Source organism: Microtus ochrogaster, chromosome 7 (genome assembly GCF_000317375.1).
Source record: "Microtus ochrogaster isolate Prairie Vole_2 chromosome 7, MicOch1.0, whole genome shotgun sequence".
NCBI classification, from domain to species: domain Eukaryota; kingdom Metazoa; phylum Chordata; class Mammalia; order Rodentia; family Cricetidae; genus Microtus; species Microtus ochrogaster.
The window spans coordinates 70,380,011-70,398,355 of NC_022014.1; the positions used below are offsets into that span (position 1 = coordinate 70,380,011).

The window sequence follows — 18,345 nt, forward strand, 5'->3', positions numbered from 1 at the left end:
GTGTATATGTGTATAAGATCTGTGTGTGTGTGAGAGATTGTGTGTATATGTGAAATCTCTCTCTCTGTATGTCCTGAGTTCAAATTCAGGTCCTCATGTTTGTGTGGCAAGTGCTTTCCCTCCCGAGCCATCTCCAAACTCCCTAAATACAAGTTAAAGCACTAAGTACCTTACACCTGTTGGAATAACTATGGTCCAAGTCAATGTGGAGAAAAGGGAACATTTGCACACTGTTGGTGGGAATATAAATTAGTACAGCTACCGTGGAAAACCATATGGAAGATCTTCAGAAGTCTAAAAAGAGAATGACTGTATAGTCCAGCAATTCTACAACTATAGGTATAGAGAGAAAATATTCTAAATCACTATGCAAAAAATCCCAGCTCTGCTCTCATGTTCATTGCATCACTGCTCACAATAGCAAAGTGTCCCTCAGCCAAAAGGATTTTAAAAATGGGGCTACACAGATGGCTTAGTGGTTATGAACATACAATGCTCTCTCAAAGAAAACATCACGAGGCTCACAACTGCTTATAACTCTGGTTCCAGGGGGATAAGACACATTCTTCTGAATCCTTGAAAGCACTGCATACACACACACACACACACACACACACACACACACACGCACGCACATGTTTATAATTAAAAATAGAAATAATTTTTTAAATAAAAAGAACATATGGCACATATACAACACTCAGCCTTTAAAAAGAAGGCGGCTGGGGAGATGGCTCAGTGGGTAAAATCCCTGCCACACAAGCATGAGGGCCCGAGTGCGGGTAGCCAGCGCCCGTGGACAAAACCAGGTTGTGCATAGCTGTAACTTTAGCACCGGGTCAGGGGTGGAGACAAACACGTCCCCCAAGTTTGCTGACCAGCCAGTCTCGACAGTCAGCGAGCACCAGTTTGAGCCGGAGACTCTTTCTCAAAAGATACGGTGGAGGACAATAGAGAAAGACATCCAACACTGACCTCTGGCCTCCACACATGTTCACGCGCACACACACAAACATACGCACTTAAATCCAAATAGTAAAAATGGAAAAAAAAATCCTGTTACTGCCAGGAACGTGGGCGACCTTGGAGAAAAGGATGCTAAGTAAAATGAGCCAGACACAGAGAGACAGATTTTCCCATGATCTCAGTTTGGATTCTGAAAGGAATGAATGTATCCAGGAGCTGAACGGTGGGTGCCCCATGGAGCTTGGGAGGCTCGGAGCTATTGGTCCAAGGGAACAAAATGTCAATCAGAGCAAAGAAGTACACCTATAGTAGCACAGTGCCTATAGAGAGCAATGACATAATGCATGTTTTGAATTTGGTAAGACATATGTTATGGCAGAAAAATGTATGTGAGATGACATAGTTATTAACAGCCTAATAACATCATTTCATATTCGCATGCACCAAATGCCACACTTTAATATATCAATTATAAAAAAACTCTTAGCTAGCCAATGTGGTGGTACGCACCTTTAATCCTAGCACCCTGGAGGTAGAGGTAGGCGGAGCTCTGTGAATTCAAGGCCAACCTAGTCTACTAGTGAATTCCAGGCAGCTAGAGCTACTTTGGGAGACCCTGTCTCAGAAAAGCAAAATAAATAAATAAATAAAGTCTTGGCTGATGGTGCACACCTCTTATCCTAGTACTCTGGGAGACTGAGGCAGGAGGGTCATGTGCTCAAAACCAGCATGGGCTATGTAGTGAGACCCTGCTTCAAAATGCCAAGTAAAATATAACAAATTAGAGGTAAAGGCCTAAAAATAAAAATAAATAAAAAGACAGTATAAGTATAGTCTTCTGCACTATCAAACTGGCTTCATCACTCACTTCAGCCACCTGAGACTGGGGTCCCCATCAGTGAAATGGAAGCAATGACGGAACCTCTCTCACAGTAGTTGGCCAGTAAAGATCTCATTCACGATATCCACAGCAGAATCTAGCATGGTGTCAGGAGCTAAATGAGGGTTTAAGTATAAAGGGGGAATGTGTACCCCATCCTTGATCTATAGGAGGGGCCCAGAAAAGTTAATCCTGCCCGGGGTCACATGGGACGAGAACAGGGGCGCTGGGTAAGAACACTGCTGCCCTAGCCCTGGTTGCTCTGTCCAGCCCGTCATCCTGCTGCCCTGTTTCTCTCCCACAATGGGACACCGACGTACAGTCCCTTACCGGTGACTTCATCTCATGATGGGCAGTTCCAGGTTCAGCGGACCCACTGCTACTGGTGCGGCGAGAGCCGGGACCCAGTGCCTCCCCCACACCTGTGCTGGAGCTCTTGGGCAGTGACATTGGTGTAGCAGCCGTGTGGATGATGAGGGGCGGCAGGAGGCTCTTCCGTAGCTCTGGGTGTTCTCCCAAGGCCACCACTGCAGGAGGAGAGGGGAGATCCTGAGTCCATCCAGGCAGGTTCGGGGCCAGAGACTATTCCCCTCAGGGCCTTTACTCACAGGCCAAGTGCTTCTTCCTGTCCCCATCGCCATCCACGCTGGGTGAAAAGAAATCAGGCTCTGACTCGGACTTGGTGGCATCTCCCTAGGGTCAGGGAATGGTGGATCATTAGGACCCTGGTCAGGGAGGTGTCATCAGTCTGGGACAAGGGCTCCCTCTCATCACATGAACACACCACACACAGACCACAGGAACCAGCAACCACGACAGGAGGCATGCATGGGGACGGGCCAGACCACCCAGGCTGGGGGCCTGGGGCTTCCCATGGCTGATGCCTCTGCCTCCCACCAGCCAAACCTTACCAAAGGCCATGGATAACCAAGCCCACAGCACAGGCAGCCTGGCTGGACTGGCACTAAAACTAACTGAGGGGACAAGGGGTGTCTGGATGGGCAGGTGGCATAAGCCAGAGGGGTGGAGAACCAGGGTGAAGCGGTCACTACAGGCCCCCCAATTCCAAAAGCCTACTCAGGACCCCTTCCCCTCTCCTCATGTCATCCCTCCCTGAACCTCATACCTGTGGATCTGTGAAGGAAACAGAAAGACCCAAGCCAGAGCAACTTAGCACAAAGATGGCACGTGAGTCCCTTGACCCCTGGCCTCCACCTACCCCAAGCTCGAGCTTCTTCCTGGCCCCATTTCTACTTCTCTCTCGGTCTCTGGGATAGATTTTTTTCCCTTCCTTCTTAGCAGGTCAGTAGGTTTCCCAGTAATTATACACTCTTCCTTAAGAAGTTATTAAAAAATACTTGATTGCTACTTTTGATAAGGACATAAATACTGGATAATTGGCATCTCAGGGGATCATTTTCATTAACTCAGTTTACATCCCTAACGAGGCCTTTAATTATCAAGTGGGATCTCCAGGGGGCTGCTAGGGATGCCTAGCCCTATGGGGTCCCATGAGAAGCCTGGCTTCGCCCCACATTCTAGTGTCAGTGCAGGAAACAGCAAAGTACAGGTTTGGCTTGAGGGGCCAAATGGAGAGACATGCTCAGAGACGGCTGGTAGCATTTAATTCAGTGACTGGTGGTCAGAGACTCAAAGGTGGCTTTAAAATCGTGTTGCAGGACGGCCAGAGCTACACCCATCCCTGCAGCCTCCAAAGACTTGTACTGAGCTGAGATATCTGTGGGACCTCCAGTGGAGACCAGGGCAAGGGGTGATGGGGGAATGAGGGAGCACGTTCTATGACCACAGGTCTTACTTCCACCGAGGCCGGATGTTTCAGGCTCCTTCAGGAACCAGGTGCGGGCAGGCACGCATGCGGTGCCCATATACGTGTGCACACAGAGGATTCTAAGTCCCTTCCTTCTCTGGCCCATCCACAGGCCTGGCAGGGATGGGAATGTGCCCTCTGTACCCTGATGTGGGCAGAAGTAAAAAAGTTCCTCCCTTCCGTGTCCTTAAGGTGGGGGGAGGGGGGAAGGGACTTAAAATCAAAGCAAACCTCATGACACCAATGACCACCACGGCGACCACAGGTTGCACGACAGCTGAGCATGAACAGGAACACAGAGACACAGGGGCAGAGTGGAGGGGGCACTGGGCACAGGGGCATGCCGACTCGTGATCGCATACCTACCCCCTGGGAGTCGACAGGCAGCTGAATACAGCTTAACTGTCCACTCGCATCTTCCCGTTTGCTGATTTCCTACAGGGAGAGGGGGAGGTAGGGGAGGGCTGCTGTTCACAGGCACTCAGGCCTTCAATAGATCAGCAATGTCCCAAGAGGATGAAGAAAAGGAAATGAAGGACATGGGGTAGGGAGAGCGGGGACAGGACAGCCTTCGAGAATTCAGCCTCAGGCTCCCAGGCCTGAATGAATCTGAAGGGTGAAGGCAGAGGCCACAGAGGGAAGGCAAGTGCAGCAAGGATCAAGTCCTCCAATAATCCTTGTAAGAGTAGCCACCGTGCTTTTCTGTGGAACTAGGGGTCAAAGTCGTGGCCTTGACCATGCCAGGCAAGCATTCTAGTGAATGCATCCACGGTCCTTGACTTTTGAGGCAAGGTTTCACTGCACTGCTCGGACGGGAATGGAACTCAAGGTCCCCTGCCTCTGCCTTCTCAGGACTAGGATCACAGGTGCGTTTGCCACCATGCCCAGCCTTCAACGGCTCACGAGCAAAGCTCACGTCCTTGCAAGGTGGGAGATGGCACCATTACAAGCATCCTGCAGGGTGGGCACCTGAGGTCACAGAAGTTAAGGAAATTGCCCCATCCTGTGCAGTTAGAGACTATGGGCTGCGCCCCACATCTCCCTCTGAGAGCACAGCTCCCTCTCTCTGTCCCAAGGTGTCGGTGTGGGCTGGAGGGGTAGGAATGGGCGGAGGGAGAGGATGGAGAAGCGGATAAAAGATAGGACCAGGGCCTCAATGCGGGGCAGAGTCCAGTCTCGTCGTTTCTAAGACTCGTGGGCCAAGTCCTCTCCAGTCAGAATGGGTGCGATTGCCCAGGGTGGGATGAGAAGGGACAAGAAACAGTGGGATGGCGGCCATGATGTCGTTTAGTATCAATTAATGGCTACACACAGGGCCTGCTGCTTGTTCATCTAATTAAGAGCATGGATGACAAATATACAGGAATTCAGGGCACTACCCCCTGGGAATCAGGAAATCAGCAGCCAAGCAGGCTCTGTCCCCAAAGCCACCCCTACCCACTCTTAGCAGGATGTTAAGGCCAGCAGGAGAACTACCCTTGAGGTCTCCCGCTGAGGCTCGCCAAAATGGGGCAGTTGCTCCTTCCACTGAGGTGGGTTGTCTTGTTTATAAAAGCAAAACAGTATTCCAGGTTATCACAACCCCAAAACTAGCCCCCCATTGCCAGACCGTGGGACCTACTGAAACCCTACAGAGGAAAGGATAGGGAGGTTCCAGAGGTGCCCGTCATGAGCATTGAATGACACCCCATGCAGGACAGTGGGGCCTCTGGTCCAACCCCTCAGGGCTCCAGATGCAGCCCACCCCAGAGAGAGGAGGCTTAACCTTGAAATTCTTCCTCTATTGTACACCTTACCTGAGGCATCAACCCCAACCCAGCCCTTGAAGGCACCAGGCCCTGGGTGACACTTTCCCCGGGAAGGGCACTTACACTATGGAGGCTTAGGAGGGAATCTCCTGTGAGGTCCTTGTCAATCCTTCCCATGCTGGGAAAGCTCTCAGGCCCCCAGCAGGGCCAGGGTGACCAGGCCAGACATAAGGGCCTGGCAGCTCTGTTCCCACACTCAGTCATTGCTGCTGCCTAGCAACCAGGCCAGCTCAGCTGCATTCAATTTAGCAAGGTGTTTGTGAAAGCCAGTTGGTGGGGAAGGGGCTAGCTATCTATGCTGGACACCCCAGGTCTGCCATGGGAGCTAGATGAGGGAGGATAGGCTAGGGTATTTTCTACTTCCTTCAGGATTTTTTTTTTCCCCTGAGAGCCTGAGAGTAAACTCAGGCATCACGAATTGTTTTTGGAAGGGACTGAAGAGACCCTTCCCCATTCAACTCTTCACTCTGGCAGGCAGCTAGCGGCTACCAATCATGACGCTCTTGGGAGAACCCTGTGGTATCTCTCAAATCTTAAGATCCAGGGGAAACCTCAAAGAAGCGTCCTATGGCAAGGACAGCGCCAGCGGCACACTGGCACTGCAAGAGACCCACCCACCTCTCACTAAAGCCTCCCCCACACACCTCAAGCTGCCTTTGCTCCCACTCAGCAGGGAGGAAATGTGGTCATGGATAACTACACAATTGAAAGGGAAGTGGAGAAGGGCCAGTGAGGGACAGATGCTCCCTCCTGCACACCGCTAGTGCCCAACACGCGCACCCCCTCTGCCCAGCCCGGCCCAGGGGGAACAGCCCTCCCTTGCAAGACTGGGAAAGAGTCGGAAAATAGATTTTTGTTTTTCCACCGTGTGCTAGGTATTTATAGACCAGGCCGCAGCGGGAGTTTCCATCCGGGTCACCCAGCGAGAACTGGACCAAGAGCTTCTCCAGGCCCAGCCTGGTGAATTTCTAGGTTGGGTCAACCTGCCCTGTTTGAGGTGCTGGCGTGACGGAGTGGGGATGAGAGCTTGGGTGGGAAGACGGGCAGAGCTGAGGGAGAAGGAGGTAGGTCTTTGGGACAGAAGCTGTGCCCTGGCACAGCCAGGGCAGGATCAATGTGAATCAATATTAATTGATAACGCTGCCTGTGACGGAGGTGATGGAGTCTGGGCTGGAAATAGGACGTTCATCTCTGCCATGCCCACAGCTAATTGGGCTCATTTCTCACCCTGGGCAGCTCAGCCCTGCCTGGGGCCCTGGTGGCATCTTCATCAGCTCAGCCTGTGCTCAGATGATTTGCACACAAGCCTCCCATACCCCTCAGCTCAGATGGGTCCTCCCTACATGTACCATAAAGGCCCATGTTCTGGGATCCGGCTACCTAGGTCCTCAAATTTGGCTTGTCTTTCTGGGGAAGGACCTCGCTGACTAAAAGGACCCTACAACCTGCCAACTTACAACCCACACAGCCATCTCCTGTCTCACCCCTGATGACAGGCTTCAAAAGACCCAGCACTCCCCACCCCAGGTCCACCCTGGCTTAGTCCAGAGAGTCTCCCAGGCCTCATGGTAAGCAGCAGAAAGAAGGGACAGTCATCCCTTCTGGGAGTTGGGAGACTGCCCTCTTAGGGTGAGATGGGCAGGGCAGGGGGTTACCTCTGCCTGGAAGCCCTCCACCAGAATGGCGACAAGCAGGTTAAAGAGTACGTAGTTGCCAAACGTCATGAGGGCGATGAAGTAAAGGGCAGCCCAAGATGATGTGGAGGCCATGCCGTTGTAGAGGACTTTATTCCAGTCCTCCTGAGTCAGAATCTGTGGGCAGGGCACAGGAGTCAGGGCTTGACTGCATGCCCAACCTCCCCAGCTCACCCCTGCCCTACGACCCTTGAACCTGAAAGACAGTGACGATGGCCCAGAGCAGGGAGTCAAAATTCTTCCGGTCTGGCAACGTGTCCCCATCCCGTTCCGATGCAAATTTACAACCAAAGAGATGCATGCCCAGGATGCTGGAGACACAGGAAGTTCCAGATCGGGTCAGGGTCCTGTGCTCCTGCCTCTAGTCCCACCCCGCTCTTGGCCAGCAGTGTGCTCACCTGAAGATGAAGATGAAGAGCATGAGCAGCATACAGAAGGTGGCCACGTTGTCCATGGTCTTCATGAGCACCACGAGCTGCCGCTGCAGTGCCGGCAGGAAGCGTACGAGCTTCAGCACCCGCATCAGGCGGAAGGTCCGCAGCACCGACAGGCCACCTCCCTGCTGGCCCACAATCTCCCACACACTGTGGGAGGCAGGCAGCCTGAGTCCCTACACCCCTGCAGCCTGACTTCCCTTTCTGAGGACTCACGGGTGACCTCTGAGACCCAGCTGCCCAGCACAGCTTGGAACAAGGTCAGGAACAGTACGTCTGCCTTCAGAGGAGCTGAAAATCCAGGTGACAGCTCCTGCTTGCTTGACCCTCCCCTCTCAGCCAGAGATCACGTCCTGGCAACAGGCCACCCTCTCCTTAAATCCCACCAATGCAAGAGCATCAAGTTGTGGAATATTTGCTTTGTTCTCTTCTAATGAAATCTAAAGCCAATTCCAGAAACCAATAAAGTCGTTCTGGCCCTGGGTTGGGGGTGGGGGATGGAATTCTTTCCAGGTTTTGGAAACCCTAAAGTAAGTCGCTGGGCGTCTGAGTTGGTTTTCCAAGCACTTTGTGAGCAGAGAAACTGACGGCATCTCATTCTTCCTCCAACCCCACTTGAGAGCCAACTCTCTGATCCTTACCCACCCCAGGCCTGGGTAGGGTCAAGGACAAGAGCTAGATGTAAGGAGGGCAGCCGGAAAAGGGGCCTGGGCTCTAGAAAGTAAGGCGAGACCCAGAGAGAAGATAAAGGGTGGAATGCTGAGGCCATGTCTCCCAACCCAAGCCATCCCGGCTGACTCTCTTTCAGACAAAGGCAGGAGGGGGCAGTCGTACCTGATGACAACAATGACACCGTCGAAGATGTTGTAGGGGTTCTTGATGTAGCCGAAGGGACCGTATACGAGCAGCTTCAGCAGCATCTCCAAGGCGAAGAGGCTGGTGAAGACGATGTTGCTGATTTCCAGGGCGTTGGTGAGCTCCTCGGGCTAGAGGGCAGTGGCGTATGTAGTAGACTCATCCCCAAGTCCCATAGCCCAGTCCTCCTGAACATGGGGCCCCAGGGAGAGGAGAAGCCCAAATGGCAACCTTAGGGAGTATCTAAGAAGAAAGGTTTTGAAGGACAGCCACCCTGGGATCATTCCCAGGGCTGGATCTCAGGTCCCAAGACTAAAGGTTTTTGGGGGGCTACTGTGTGGGTTCTGCAGTTTCTCCTAGGGGATCTAAGATTTTTTTTTCAGTTCCTGTATTAAGACCCAGACTAGCAAGGTACATTAAATGGGGGCACACCCCACCTTATAGCCCGTGCAGTCATACATATACCACATATACTACTCCATGAGCTTGGCAGCCTGCTGCAAATAACAAAGGCTATGCCTGCTTCCTCCCAGATAAATTGCAACTGTACACGTTCCTGGTCACTCGTGTGTTAGCAAGCAGGAGGGCAATCCCCAGAATGAGGATGCATCTGCAGCTTGTGACTGATGGTATCTGGACTAATCCTCACCCTATCCTGCCACTCACACTGTGACCTTCAGTAAGATTCCCAACCTCTCTGGCCAACTGTAAAACACTTGAGGTTATTCCTTTTTATGTTCCTACCCAAGGTCTGGGATGGGATCATGAATGCATCCTAGCGAGGCCCTCAGAACAGACGACAAAAGTCATCTCATCTGCTTGTTCCAGCTCACTAGCCTCTTCCCTCCAGTATGAAGGAAGAGCCTGCTGTATGGTTAGCAATATACCAGGCATTGAAAGAGCTGTAAAAAGCACGCCTCCCAGGAGCCCCGTGTCTGGCTAGAAACAAGTTGTATATACACTAAACGGTTGAATAACCACAAGGGACCTTAGAACCTGCCGTGGTGCCAAAACATATGATCTAGATAGAAAATTTGGATGCTCAGGGCAAGATGAGGGGAGACGGTGCAGAGAAAGGCTGTGGGAGGGAGCACTTGTGATGAACTCCGAAGGGTGAGTGGGTCTCCCAGGAGAGCCCCAGGGTCGGGGAGAGGTGAGTAGGCAAGAGGAGCTATCATCCTAGCTGGGGGAGAAGGGAGGTGCATGGCTTGGCTGAGGGCTGGGATGTAGGTAAGGATGTGATGATCTCAGTGGGCTCACTGCCCACCTGACAGGTCACCATGACAAACCAAAAGCCGTAGGTGCATAGTAGCGGCCCGCCCAAGAAGCTGAATTACAAGAAATACCCACATCTTTGCAGTGGTGAAGGGTGCGTTTAATCTTGGGAGGCAGAGGTAGCTGGATCTCTGTGAATTCGAAGACAGCCTGGTTTACAAAGTGAGTTTCAGGAAAGTCAGGACTGTTACACAGAGAAACCGTGTCTTGAAAAACCAAGAGGGGGGGGGGTGGAGAGAGAAAAGGGAAGAAGCAGCCAAATGAGGCCTTCATTCCATCAGACACCTCCTCCTGTTTACCCAGATGACTCGTCTGGCTGCTCAAGCATGAAGCCAGGTCCTTGGCGCAACCAAATGTATCTTAATGGCCCCAATCTGTGTGACCAGGCTGGGAGGGCAGTTAGAGAACTGGAAGGAAAGGGCTGGGACATTGGGGGTGGGGGGTCACAGCCCATGCATGGAGTTCTTCCTAAAGGCAGGCCTGGGTGTCTGAGGGTCATCTGAGCTCCTGGGGGAGCTCTTTCGGCCCTCCATTGCTCTGGCGGATCTAGAGTGAGTATTTGACTCACCAGCTCTGAGTCCTGAGAGGACACGGTAACCAGCTCTAGTTAATACGGTCATACCAAGGCGGGACCTTTGGCCCCTCCAGGGTCAGCACAGTGCAGAAAGCAGGGAAGAGGCCATTTAAGTGCAGATAAAGCCCAGCGTTCAGACCTCTTCTGACCAGACTCTACTCCAAAATCCAGTGACCAAGTTGCTACTGTCAGTGAGCCTGCTCCACTTACACAGCCCTCCTCCCTGAGCCTTGAACACACAGGTACGGCCACAGGCTCCAGGCCTGAGCAGGCTTCTTCACCTGCCACCCACCTAACAACCTTCCTCTGCGTATGCTCTAGGGCAGCAGAAGAAGCTGGGAGATGGTGGGAATGGGCTCTAAGACAAAGGGCAGGAAGATCCGGGGAAAGCGAATTGTCCTGACCTCACTAAACCATGAGGATTCAGACCGAAGCCACAGAGACAGTAAGGAGCCTGGGAATCCAGGCAAATGACGGCTGAGCACAGAACACATCTGCTACAGATGTGGGTGTCAGGCACAAGCAGACATGAAAGCAGCATGAGGTAGAATTCACAAGGGTGGATTTTAGGTCACGGAGAGTACATAGATTGAGCTTCTCTAATCCCAAACCCCAAATTCAAAACCTCCAACTTCCTGAGAACCAATGTGATGCCACAAGCGGAAATTTCCACCTGACCACGTGACAGGACACAGTCAGAACAAGTATACCAGCTAGGCAGGGTGACACGCGCCTTCATTCGCAGCACACACCTGAGTACCCAGAGACAGAGACAGGCAGATCTCTGTGAATTCAAGGCCAGCCTGGTCTACATAGCGAGTTCCAAACCAGTCAGGACTACATAATAAGATCCTATTAGAAAACCAAAACCAAAAAAAATGAGACAAAACAAAAGCACAAGTATTCTTAAAATAAATGATTTTTAAACCAGGCTGTGTGTACAAGGAGTATATTAACCATCAATGAACTCAGACATAGGTCCTGAACCTAAAATATCATGTTATGCACATGGAAATACTCTCAAATCTAAAACACTTCTGGTTCCAAACATTTTTTTCCGGGTTAGGATGGGGTTCAAGACAGAGTTTCTCAGTGTAGCTTTGGCTGTCCTGGAACTAGCTCTGTAGACCTGACTGGCCTCGAACTCACAGAGGTCTGCTTACCAAGTACTGGATTAAAGGTAAGTGCCACTACCACCTGGCCCAAACATTGCAAATGAATACAAGATAGTTCAATCTGTACTTCAAAAATCCACTAAGACTCAAAATGCATCAAACTCCTTCCAAACAGCTAGAAGCATAGTAACTTTCAAGACTTTTTTGGAACCAAGGAGACCAAGGAAAAAGGGGGGGGGATGAGGTGTCTCACTATGCAACCCAGTCCAGGTTGGCCTTTAACTCACACACCTTCAGCCATAGTCTCCTGAGTCCGGGGCCACCATGCCCTACCAGCACCATATGCAGGGGTTTGCTCTAAAAGTGCAAACAGCTACTGTGTGTACACAGGTTTCATCCTGGGGGCCCTAGGTAGTCTGCATCAATAGCCTAGGGGCACATACTAGCACAGTTTATCAGCACACACCAAAGGGCTCAGAGAGAAGGCAGGTGCAAGGGACCCCTGGAGGGCTATCCCACGGATCTCCATCAGAGAGGTGGGGCAGCAAAGGCTGAAGACCCCACCAAGCTCTGCCAAGCAGTTTTGGAGAAGCTGGGGTGCATGGTATGGGTAGACAGTGAACAACCAGGCATTTGGCCTCAGCCTTGGTACTCTTCTGCACACACTTCAGGGCCAGGCCTCTCTTTTTCCAAAACCCAACAGTCCATCCCCTGGTGATCCATGGAAGAAGAAAAACAAAAAACAAACCAACATAAAACCTTCCTTCTCCAGAAAGTCAGGTCCAAGCTACTAAATTGGAGGCTGGGAATGTTTTGCCAACACAGGACAGGACACAGACACAATCTTAGTAACACGGTGGCCCTAGGGACTGCAGCCATAATTCTGACCACTCACAGGGGCAGAGGTGGAGTCACTTTCGCTAGAACCCAGTACTGTGCCAGTGGACGAAGGGCCTCCCAGAGTTCATTTCCTCTACACTTCCAACCAAACAAGGGATGGAGAGACAGGACATGGCCTGGAGAGACTGAAGCTTGCAGAGGTGTGGGAGCTTGATGAGACTACGTGGCTTCTTTGCAAGTCTCACGATACCACATCTACCACGCTCAGTCCCTGAGGCAGGTTCCAGGTTCCCCTCATGCCCTTCCTGGCTTCAGATCCTCTTTCTCCTGTCTCTGACTGGGTATACTCTGCCATTCCTAGATGTCAGGGCCGAGTGAATACATTATATAAGGAGTGGCTGACAGCCTGAGCCTTTGCAGCTGAGGCCGGGACCTCTGCTCTGTGTTGATGCTGGCTAGAGTCCCTCATCGCCCATCTCCCAACCTGCCCTCCCCTGATCATCACTGTGCAGTGAGTTAACAGGGTCAGCAGCTTGCTACCATACCAAGTCCCTTGACTACGCTTTAAAGTGGCTTCTGTGGACAGGACATTCTTGATATAAACGTGGGACTGAACCCAAAGACAGGAGTAGGCCTGCCAATTCCGAACCTTTCTACCGTGTGACCTTGGGAAAGTCCCTGAGCAGCTCAGACTTTCCGGAACCTCTTGTGTTATACAGAGAGCCACCACCTTGCAGTGAGGCTTCTCTGCAGGACAGGGGAGTTCAAGGCTGTGAAGACTCGACGCTCAGGCCCAGGCTCTGGTGGCCTTGTGAATCCAGACGGTAGAAGCAGGGCTCAAGTGTGCCAGAACAAACTCTCTGTTCTGCGAGCCACAGCTCAGCGGGAGAAAAAGCTAGGAGCAACACGGAGCTCGAAGCCAGCTAAGTCAGTGGGCCAGTACAGGAGGGGGGCACTCAAGAAGAATTATCCGTGGGAAATATCCCCAGCTGGTGCAGCAGCAGCACAAAGGGCAGGGACTATGTGTGTGGTTGGGTGGGTGGGTGGGGGTCATACTCAAGACCCAAAGTGTCGTGAGTGGGAAAGTGGGAAAGGATGGGGCTGCAGGGCCCACAAGGAAAGTGGCTTCCAGCCACAACTCCAGCAGGACCAGCCTTGGCCTACAACATGGCCATTGATGTTTCTGCAGGGAGGGAGGAAATGTGCATGTCTGTGTATTAAAAAGATTAATCTGGCTGCAGTGGTAGCAGCATGCAGATGGCTTGGAGGGGAGATGAAGACCAATTAGGAGATACTGCAGCTGTCCCGGCAGGAGGCCCGAGAGCTGGTTCTGACAGGCAGCGAGTGCCTTTCCCAGGAAAAGGTGGAGAAGCCACTCTGGTCTCCTCCCCATGCCTAGTCCATTTCCTTAGCGCCTAGCACCTCCACCAATCCTAGAAGATTCTGCTCACCAATCTGGGCTCCCCAGCTAATCTCAACCCTGCCTTTGCTGTCCCCAGTTCCTGTTCCCAGGAACTGGAGTCTACGCAGGCTGCAGGGACGGATGAAGGTGCCTGAGTCAGGAGAAGGCAAGTATCCTGGAAGGTGTGAGAAATCAGGGGATGGTAGGGTGGTGAAGAATTCCCAAATAGACTCACAGACCGCATACGGCTCTCGGCCCGGATATCACATCTCTGCACACTTCACCCCCAGCACCCTCATTGTATTTCCCCTGTATCCCTAAGCCAGCAGCTAGCTTTATCTCCCCCACCATCTCTCCAGCTACTAGAAGTTTCCCAGCTGAATACTTGCCAGGTAGGCATAGCCCTGCCAGTGCTGGCTCAGCTTCAAGACAGCCAACCCGAGCCCCTGCCACTTAAAATTCTGGAGCCTTGAGCCTGGCATGGTGGCCCATGCCTGTAATCTCAGTACTCAGGAGGAAGAGGGATGAAGAGTTCAAGGTGATTCTCAGCTATGGCTACATTTGAAGCTCTAAATCAGCCCAGGCTATAAGATAACCCATCTTTCACACACACACACACACACACACACACACACACACACACACACACACACACACACACGTGCTGCGAATGTAGAGTACTTGCCTAGCATATGTGGAGCCTGGGTTTGATCCCCCAGCACCATGCCAACGAAACATGGTGATACACACTTGTAACCCCAGCACTCAGGAGGTTGAGACAGGAGTTATTGCCTAAGTTTGAGGCTAGCCTGGGCTACAAAGTGAGACTCTCATAAAGAAGTTAAAAAGGAAGGGAAGGGAATAAGGAAGGAGGAAAGTCAGTCCTGCCCCTTACCCTCTTGGTCAACCTCTGGCCTGGAGCCCATCTCATGCTACTGACTTCAGAGGGTTCCTGCCCGTAAGGTCTCTGGTTCAGGTGAGTCCCCATGTCCCTGCCTCTCTGCTGTGTTCTGAACTGCTGAGTACAGTAGTCAGTCACGAACAAGGCTGTGCCGACCAAACAGCCCATGCTTGCTGGGTGGCTGCACGGCTGTGTTACGCTCGCTCGCTTGACCCGCAGATGCCGGCAGTTACCTGTTCTCCTGTTTTTGTCCCAAACTTGGCCACCCTTGGGTTCCTTCCCATACCCAGCCTGTACCTTCATCTTCCTCCTCCTCCACCTGCACTAGGATCCCTTATATCAGTTTTCCCTGTCGTTTCTCACATGGCGCTCTCCTGCTCTGGCCCCAAACAAATGCTCTCTGCACACTCAACTAGAAGTCATGTCCCTGCCCCAACACTGCCCCTCACCTTGCGAGGAAGGATCTTTCCAGTCCTTCTGGTAGTAACTGCCTTAGCAGTATCCAGCCAGGACTGTCGTCCCCCACCCCCCACCCGCCACCCTTCACCTGGTCTTGGTGGCCCTGTGCAGCCACCTCCTGCCTCTCTAGGGGACCCTTCTCCAGCGGTCTCTTTTCCCCTCAGCCAATATTCTTATAGAGTTCATCCTAGGCCTGCTCCCTCCCTCTATGCCCCCCCTCCACCATCACCTCACTTCCCACCGTCCAGCTGTCACTGGAGGGAGAGTGTAGAGGACACTAAACAAAAGTCCTCCAAGTCCCTGGCTTCTCATCCAGACGGCCAGCGCCTGCCTGATAGCCCTCGCAGCATGGCCCACAGCCATCTCAAACTCAACACGTCCAAAACAAAGCCTTCACCTCCTCTTCGAACCTGCTCCTTCCCCCTCTTCCCACTCCACTGTGCCTGGGGATTCTGCGTTGGAGCCTCATAGTTATCTGGGAGTCATGCTTGCCCTTCATCCATCCCGACAGTCGGGTGCCAGGGCCAAAGACCCTGTCAGTAGGAGTACAGCCCCGCCCACTCCTGTCCTCTCTGTTCTATCCCCTTGACAGGGCTCTCATTGCCTGTCATCTGAGCGATAGGAACAGCTTCCTTACCCCTCCCCCACCAGGCCTGCACCTCCTGGCGGCTCAGGCTTCCTCAGAGCCCTCCCTCCCAAATTCCTGCCACTCCTGACTTGATCACCTTGTGCCCCTATGCCAAGCCACGACATTTCCAAGCTAGGCTGCTGGCTGTGCCCTCATCCTGCCCCCCCCCCACCTGTTGTAAAGGTGTGAACACCTCTCCTTTGTCCCCTGGAGGCCAGCACCTGGCATTGGGTGTGAATTGCCATTGAAAAGGAACAAGGACACCGCTTGGGTGCTTTGGCTCTGCCCCCACCCTATGGCATCCTAGAATTCTCCCAGTGGGTTGTGCCCAAGATGTGCGCCCCATATAAAACTGGGGAGGCCTAGAACCAGGGGATGCCTAAAAGGACACAGCCCCATAGCTCCAAACAGTACCCTACTTACTCTCCTCAACCAAGACCGCTTGAAAATATGGGGCAGGTCGGCCATCAAGGAATTGTCACCCAAAGTCTTGCTGGGCCCACGGGCCCTTGTCCACAATCTGGAAAGCAAGGGCCAGGCCCAGGTAGAAGGCATCCACAAAGCCTTGCCTTCAAATGCCACACTTGGAATATCTATGTGGCATATCTGTGTCTGAAGAGAGAGCGCTCCCGGCTTTCAACAGAACCAAAAAAGGAGTCTGTGACCCCCCTTCAACAGTCCAGGCATACCACGTGTGGACCCCACCCCCATCTTACCCTCACTTCCTTTGCTGCGAACCAGCCTCAACCACTTATAAATAGAAACCTTCTCTGGATGTGTATCTGCAGTGACAGGATGGGTCCGGACACTAGGGACAAGCAGAATTGTGCCCATCCTGTTCTTTCCTGGCCTAAGAGGCCAGCTACACCAGTCTCTCTCTGTTTTTCAGCTTCCCCAGCCCTATCTGCTGCCATTTTGCTTTTAAAATAAGTGGCTAGCATCTTCCTTTACTGGATTCAGAACCAAGAAGAGACAATTAGCCTATGACTCCAAGACCCCAACTCACAGAAAGGCCCTGGATGGGACACAGGGCACAGCGCTGCTTCTTGGCCCCCAGATATCATCTCAAGTCCCTGCTCCCCACTGGAGGCCTGGGATCATCCTTGCTTCCCCCCCCCCCCACCGCCTCCTAATAGCTACCTGGTGCTAGGTCTAAGGATTTGGGTCTGGTGGGCTCTCCCCAGCCCCCTCCTCTCTGTCTCCAGGAATGAAAACAGAGCATGGACCACGGCAGCAACTCCTTCTCTCCCACTTGACTTCCTCACAGCTCCCAGGAAGTTTCTGGTAAAACACAAACCTGGTCATATGACCTGCTAAAAATCCTTGCTAAGAACCTATTGACACAAACCAGATTCCTTTCTGTGCCTCTTAAGATCTGGCTTGAGTTTTTCTCAGCTTAATCTCGTGTTACTTGTTCAGCCAGCCCGTACCCAGTGCCCCACTCATTCCGAATGCCCACACTTAGGTTTTAGTGTCTGGTACCTCTGTGGTCGTCCTCCCCCTCCCCCCCGCCTTGCTGCATCTTTGGATGGCTGTGCCCTGGCTGTCCTGTAGACTCAGCTCAGGGTCCATCCCTTTCCAACTCCACATCCTTGGCTATGGTGGAAACATTTACACCATGAAAACTGGCAAATTAGGTTGGGATTGTTTGTTTCTGTAGTACTAGAGTCTAAAACTCGGGCCTAGGGCATGCTAGGAAAGCACTCTATTCCAGAGCTATATTCTCAGCCTTCCTTTATTTAAAAAAAAAATCTGAAGACTAGAGAGACAGCTCAGCTGTTAAGAGCACTTACTGCGCTTGCAAAGACATAGGTTTGATTTCTAAAACCCTCAGAGCAGCTCAAAATTGTAACTCCAGTTCCGAGGGATCTGACACTTCTTCCGACCTCCATGAGCACCTGCTCATACAATACACACACAGCTACCCAACCACACACATATATACATAAAATAACTAAGTAAATATTTACATTTTTTTTATATACAGAATCTCAGTAAATTGTGCAGGCTGGCCTTGAACTTTCAATCTTCCTGCCTTGGCCTCTTGAGTAGTGGGACGGCCAGCCTAGTATATTTTGTTTTATTAAGGGCTACACAATAAACATTTATCAGCACCACTGCATAAGTCCAACTCTGTCGCATTGGATGTGTGTGTGGAATGGATGGATGAATAGATGGATAGGTGGGTGGATTGATAGATGGATAGAATGGGATGGGATGGATGAATGGATGGATGGATGATGGAATAAAATGGAGTGGATGGGTGGGTAGGTGGATGGATAGACTGATGGGCAGATGTATGAACAGGTGGATAAGTTGACAATTTACCATTCTGGACTCCCTGTACTGGCCCCTGTTGGTGGGACACATGCTTGGCTCCATCCTATAGTCACACTACATTACTTTTCTTGCTCAGGCACTCCCCAGTGTCCTGTGTCCTTGTCCTTCTCACTAATCTTTCTGGACACACTAATGCTGCTGGCAAGTGGTTAAGGGACAGGGGAATCAGAGGAATGCTGAAGACAACATGATCCCAGCCTTGGGGGTCTGGGGGAAAGATAACAAAACAATGTTTTCCCATCAAGAGAAAGGTGGAGGGGCTGGAGAGATGGCTCAGAGGTTAAGAGCATTGCCTGCTCTTCCAAAGGTCCTGAGTTCAATTCCCAGCAACCACATGGTGGCTCAC

The 18,345-nt window shown here is 51.9% G+C and overlaps 1 protein-coding gene across 20 annotated transcripts in view; it reads right to left on the reverse strand.

Moving 5' to 3' along the window:
* Cacna1g (calcium voltage-gated channel subunit alpha1 G) overlaps positions 1-18,345 on the reverse strand; it is a 65,110-nt gene that overhangs the window by 26,168 nt on the left and 20,597 nt on the right. For 12 of the 20 annotated variants that reach the window (XM_013347532.2, XM_005350554.2, XM_005350555.2 and 9 more), the window contains exons 10-16: positions 8,445-8,596; positions 7,575-7,760; positions 7,373-7,487; positions 7,138-7,293; positions 4,041-4,109; positions 2,455-2,539; positions 2,177-2,373 (exon numbers count right to left, since the gene is read on the reverse strand). In XM_013347532.2, the coding sequence (XP_013202986.1) occupies positions 2,177-2,373; positions 2,455-2,539; positions 4,041-4,109; positions 7,138-7,293; positions 7,373-7,487; positions 7,575-7,760; positions 8,445-8,596 (960 nt within the window). The remainder of the gene's footprint in view (positions 1-2,176; positions 2,374-2,454; positions 2,540-4,040; positions 4,110-7,137; positions 7,294-7,372; positions 7,488-7,574; positions 7,761-8,444; positions 8,597-18,345) is intronic. The other 8 variants (XM_013347533.2, XM_005350561.2, XM_005350556.2 and 5 more) reach the window with 1 other exon arrangement.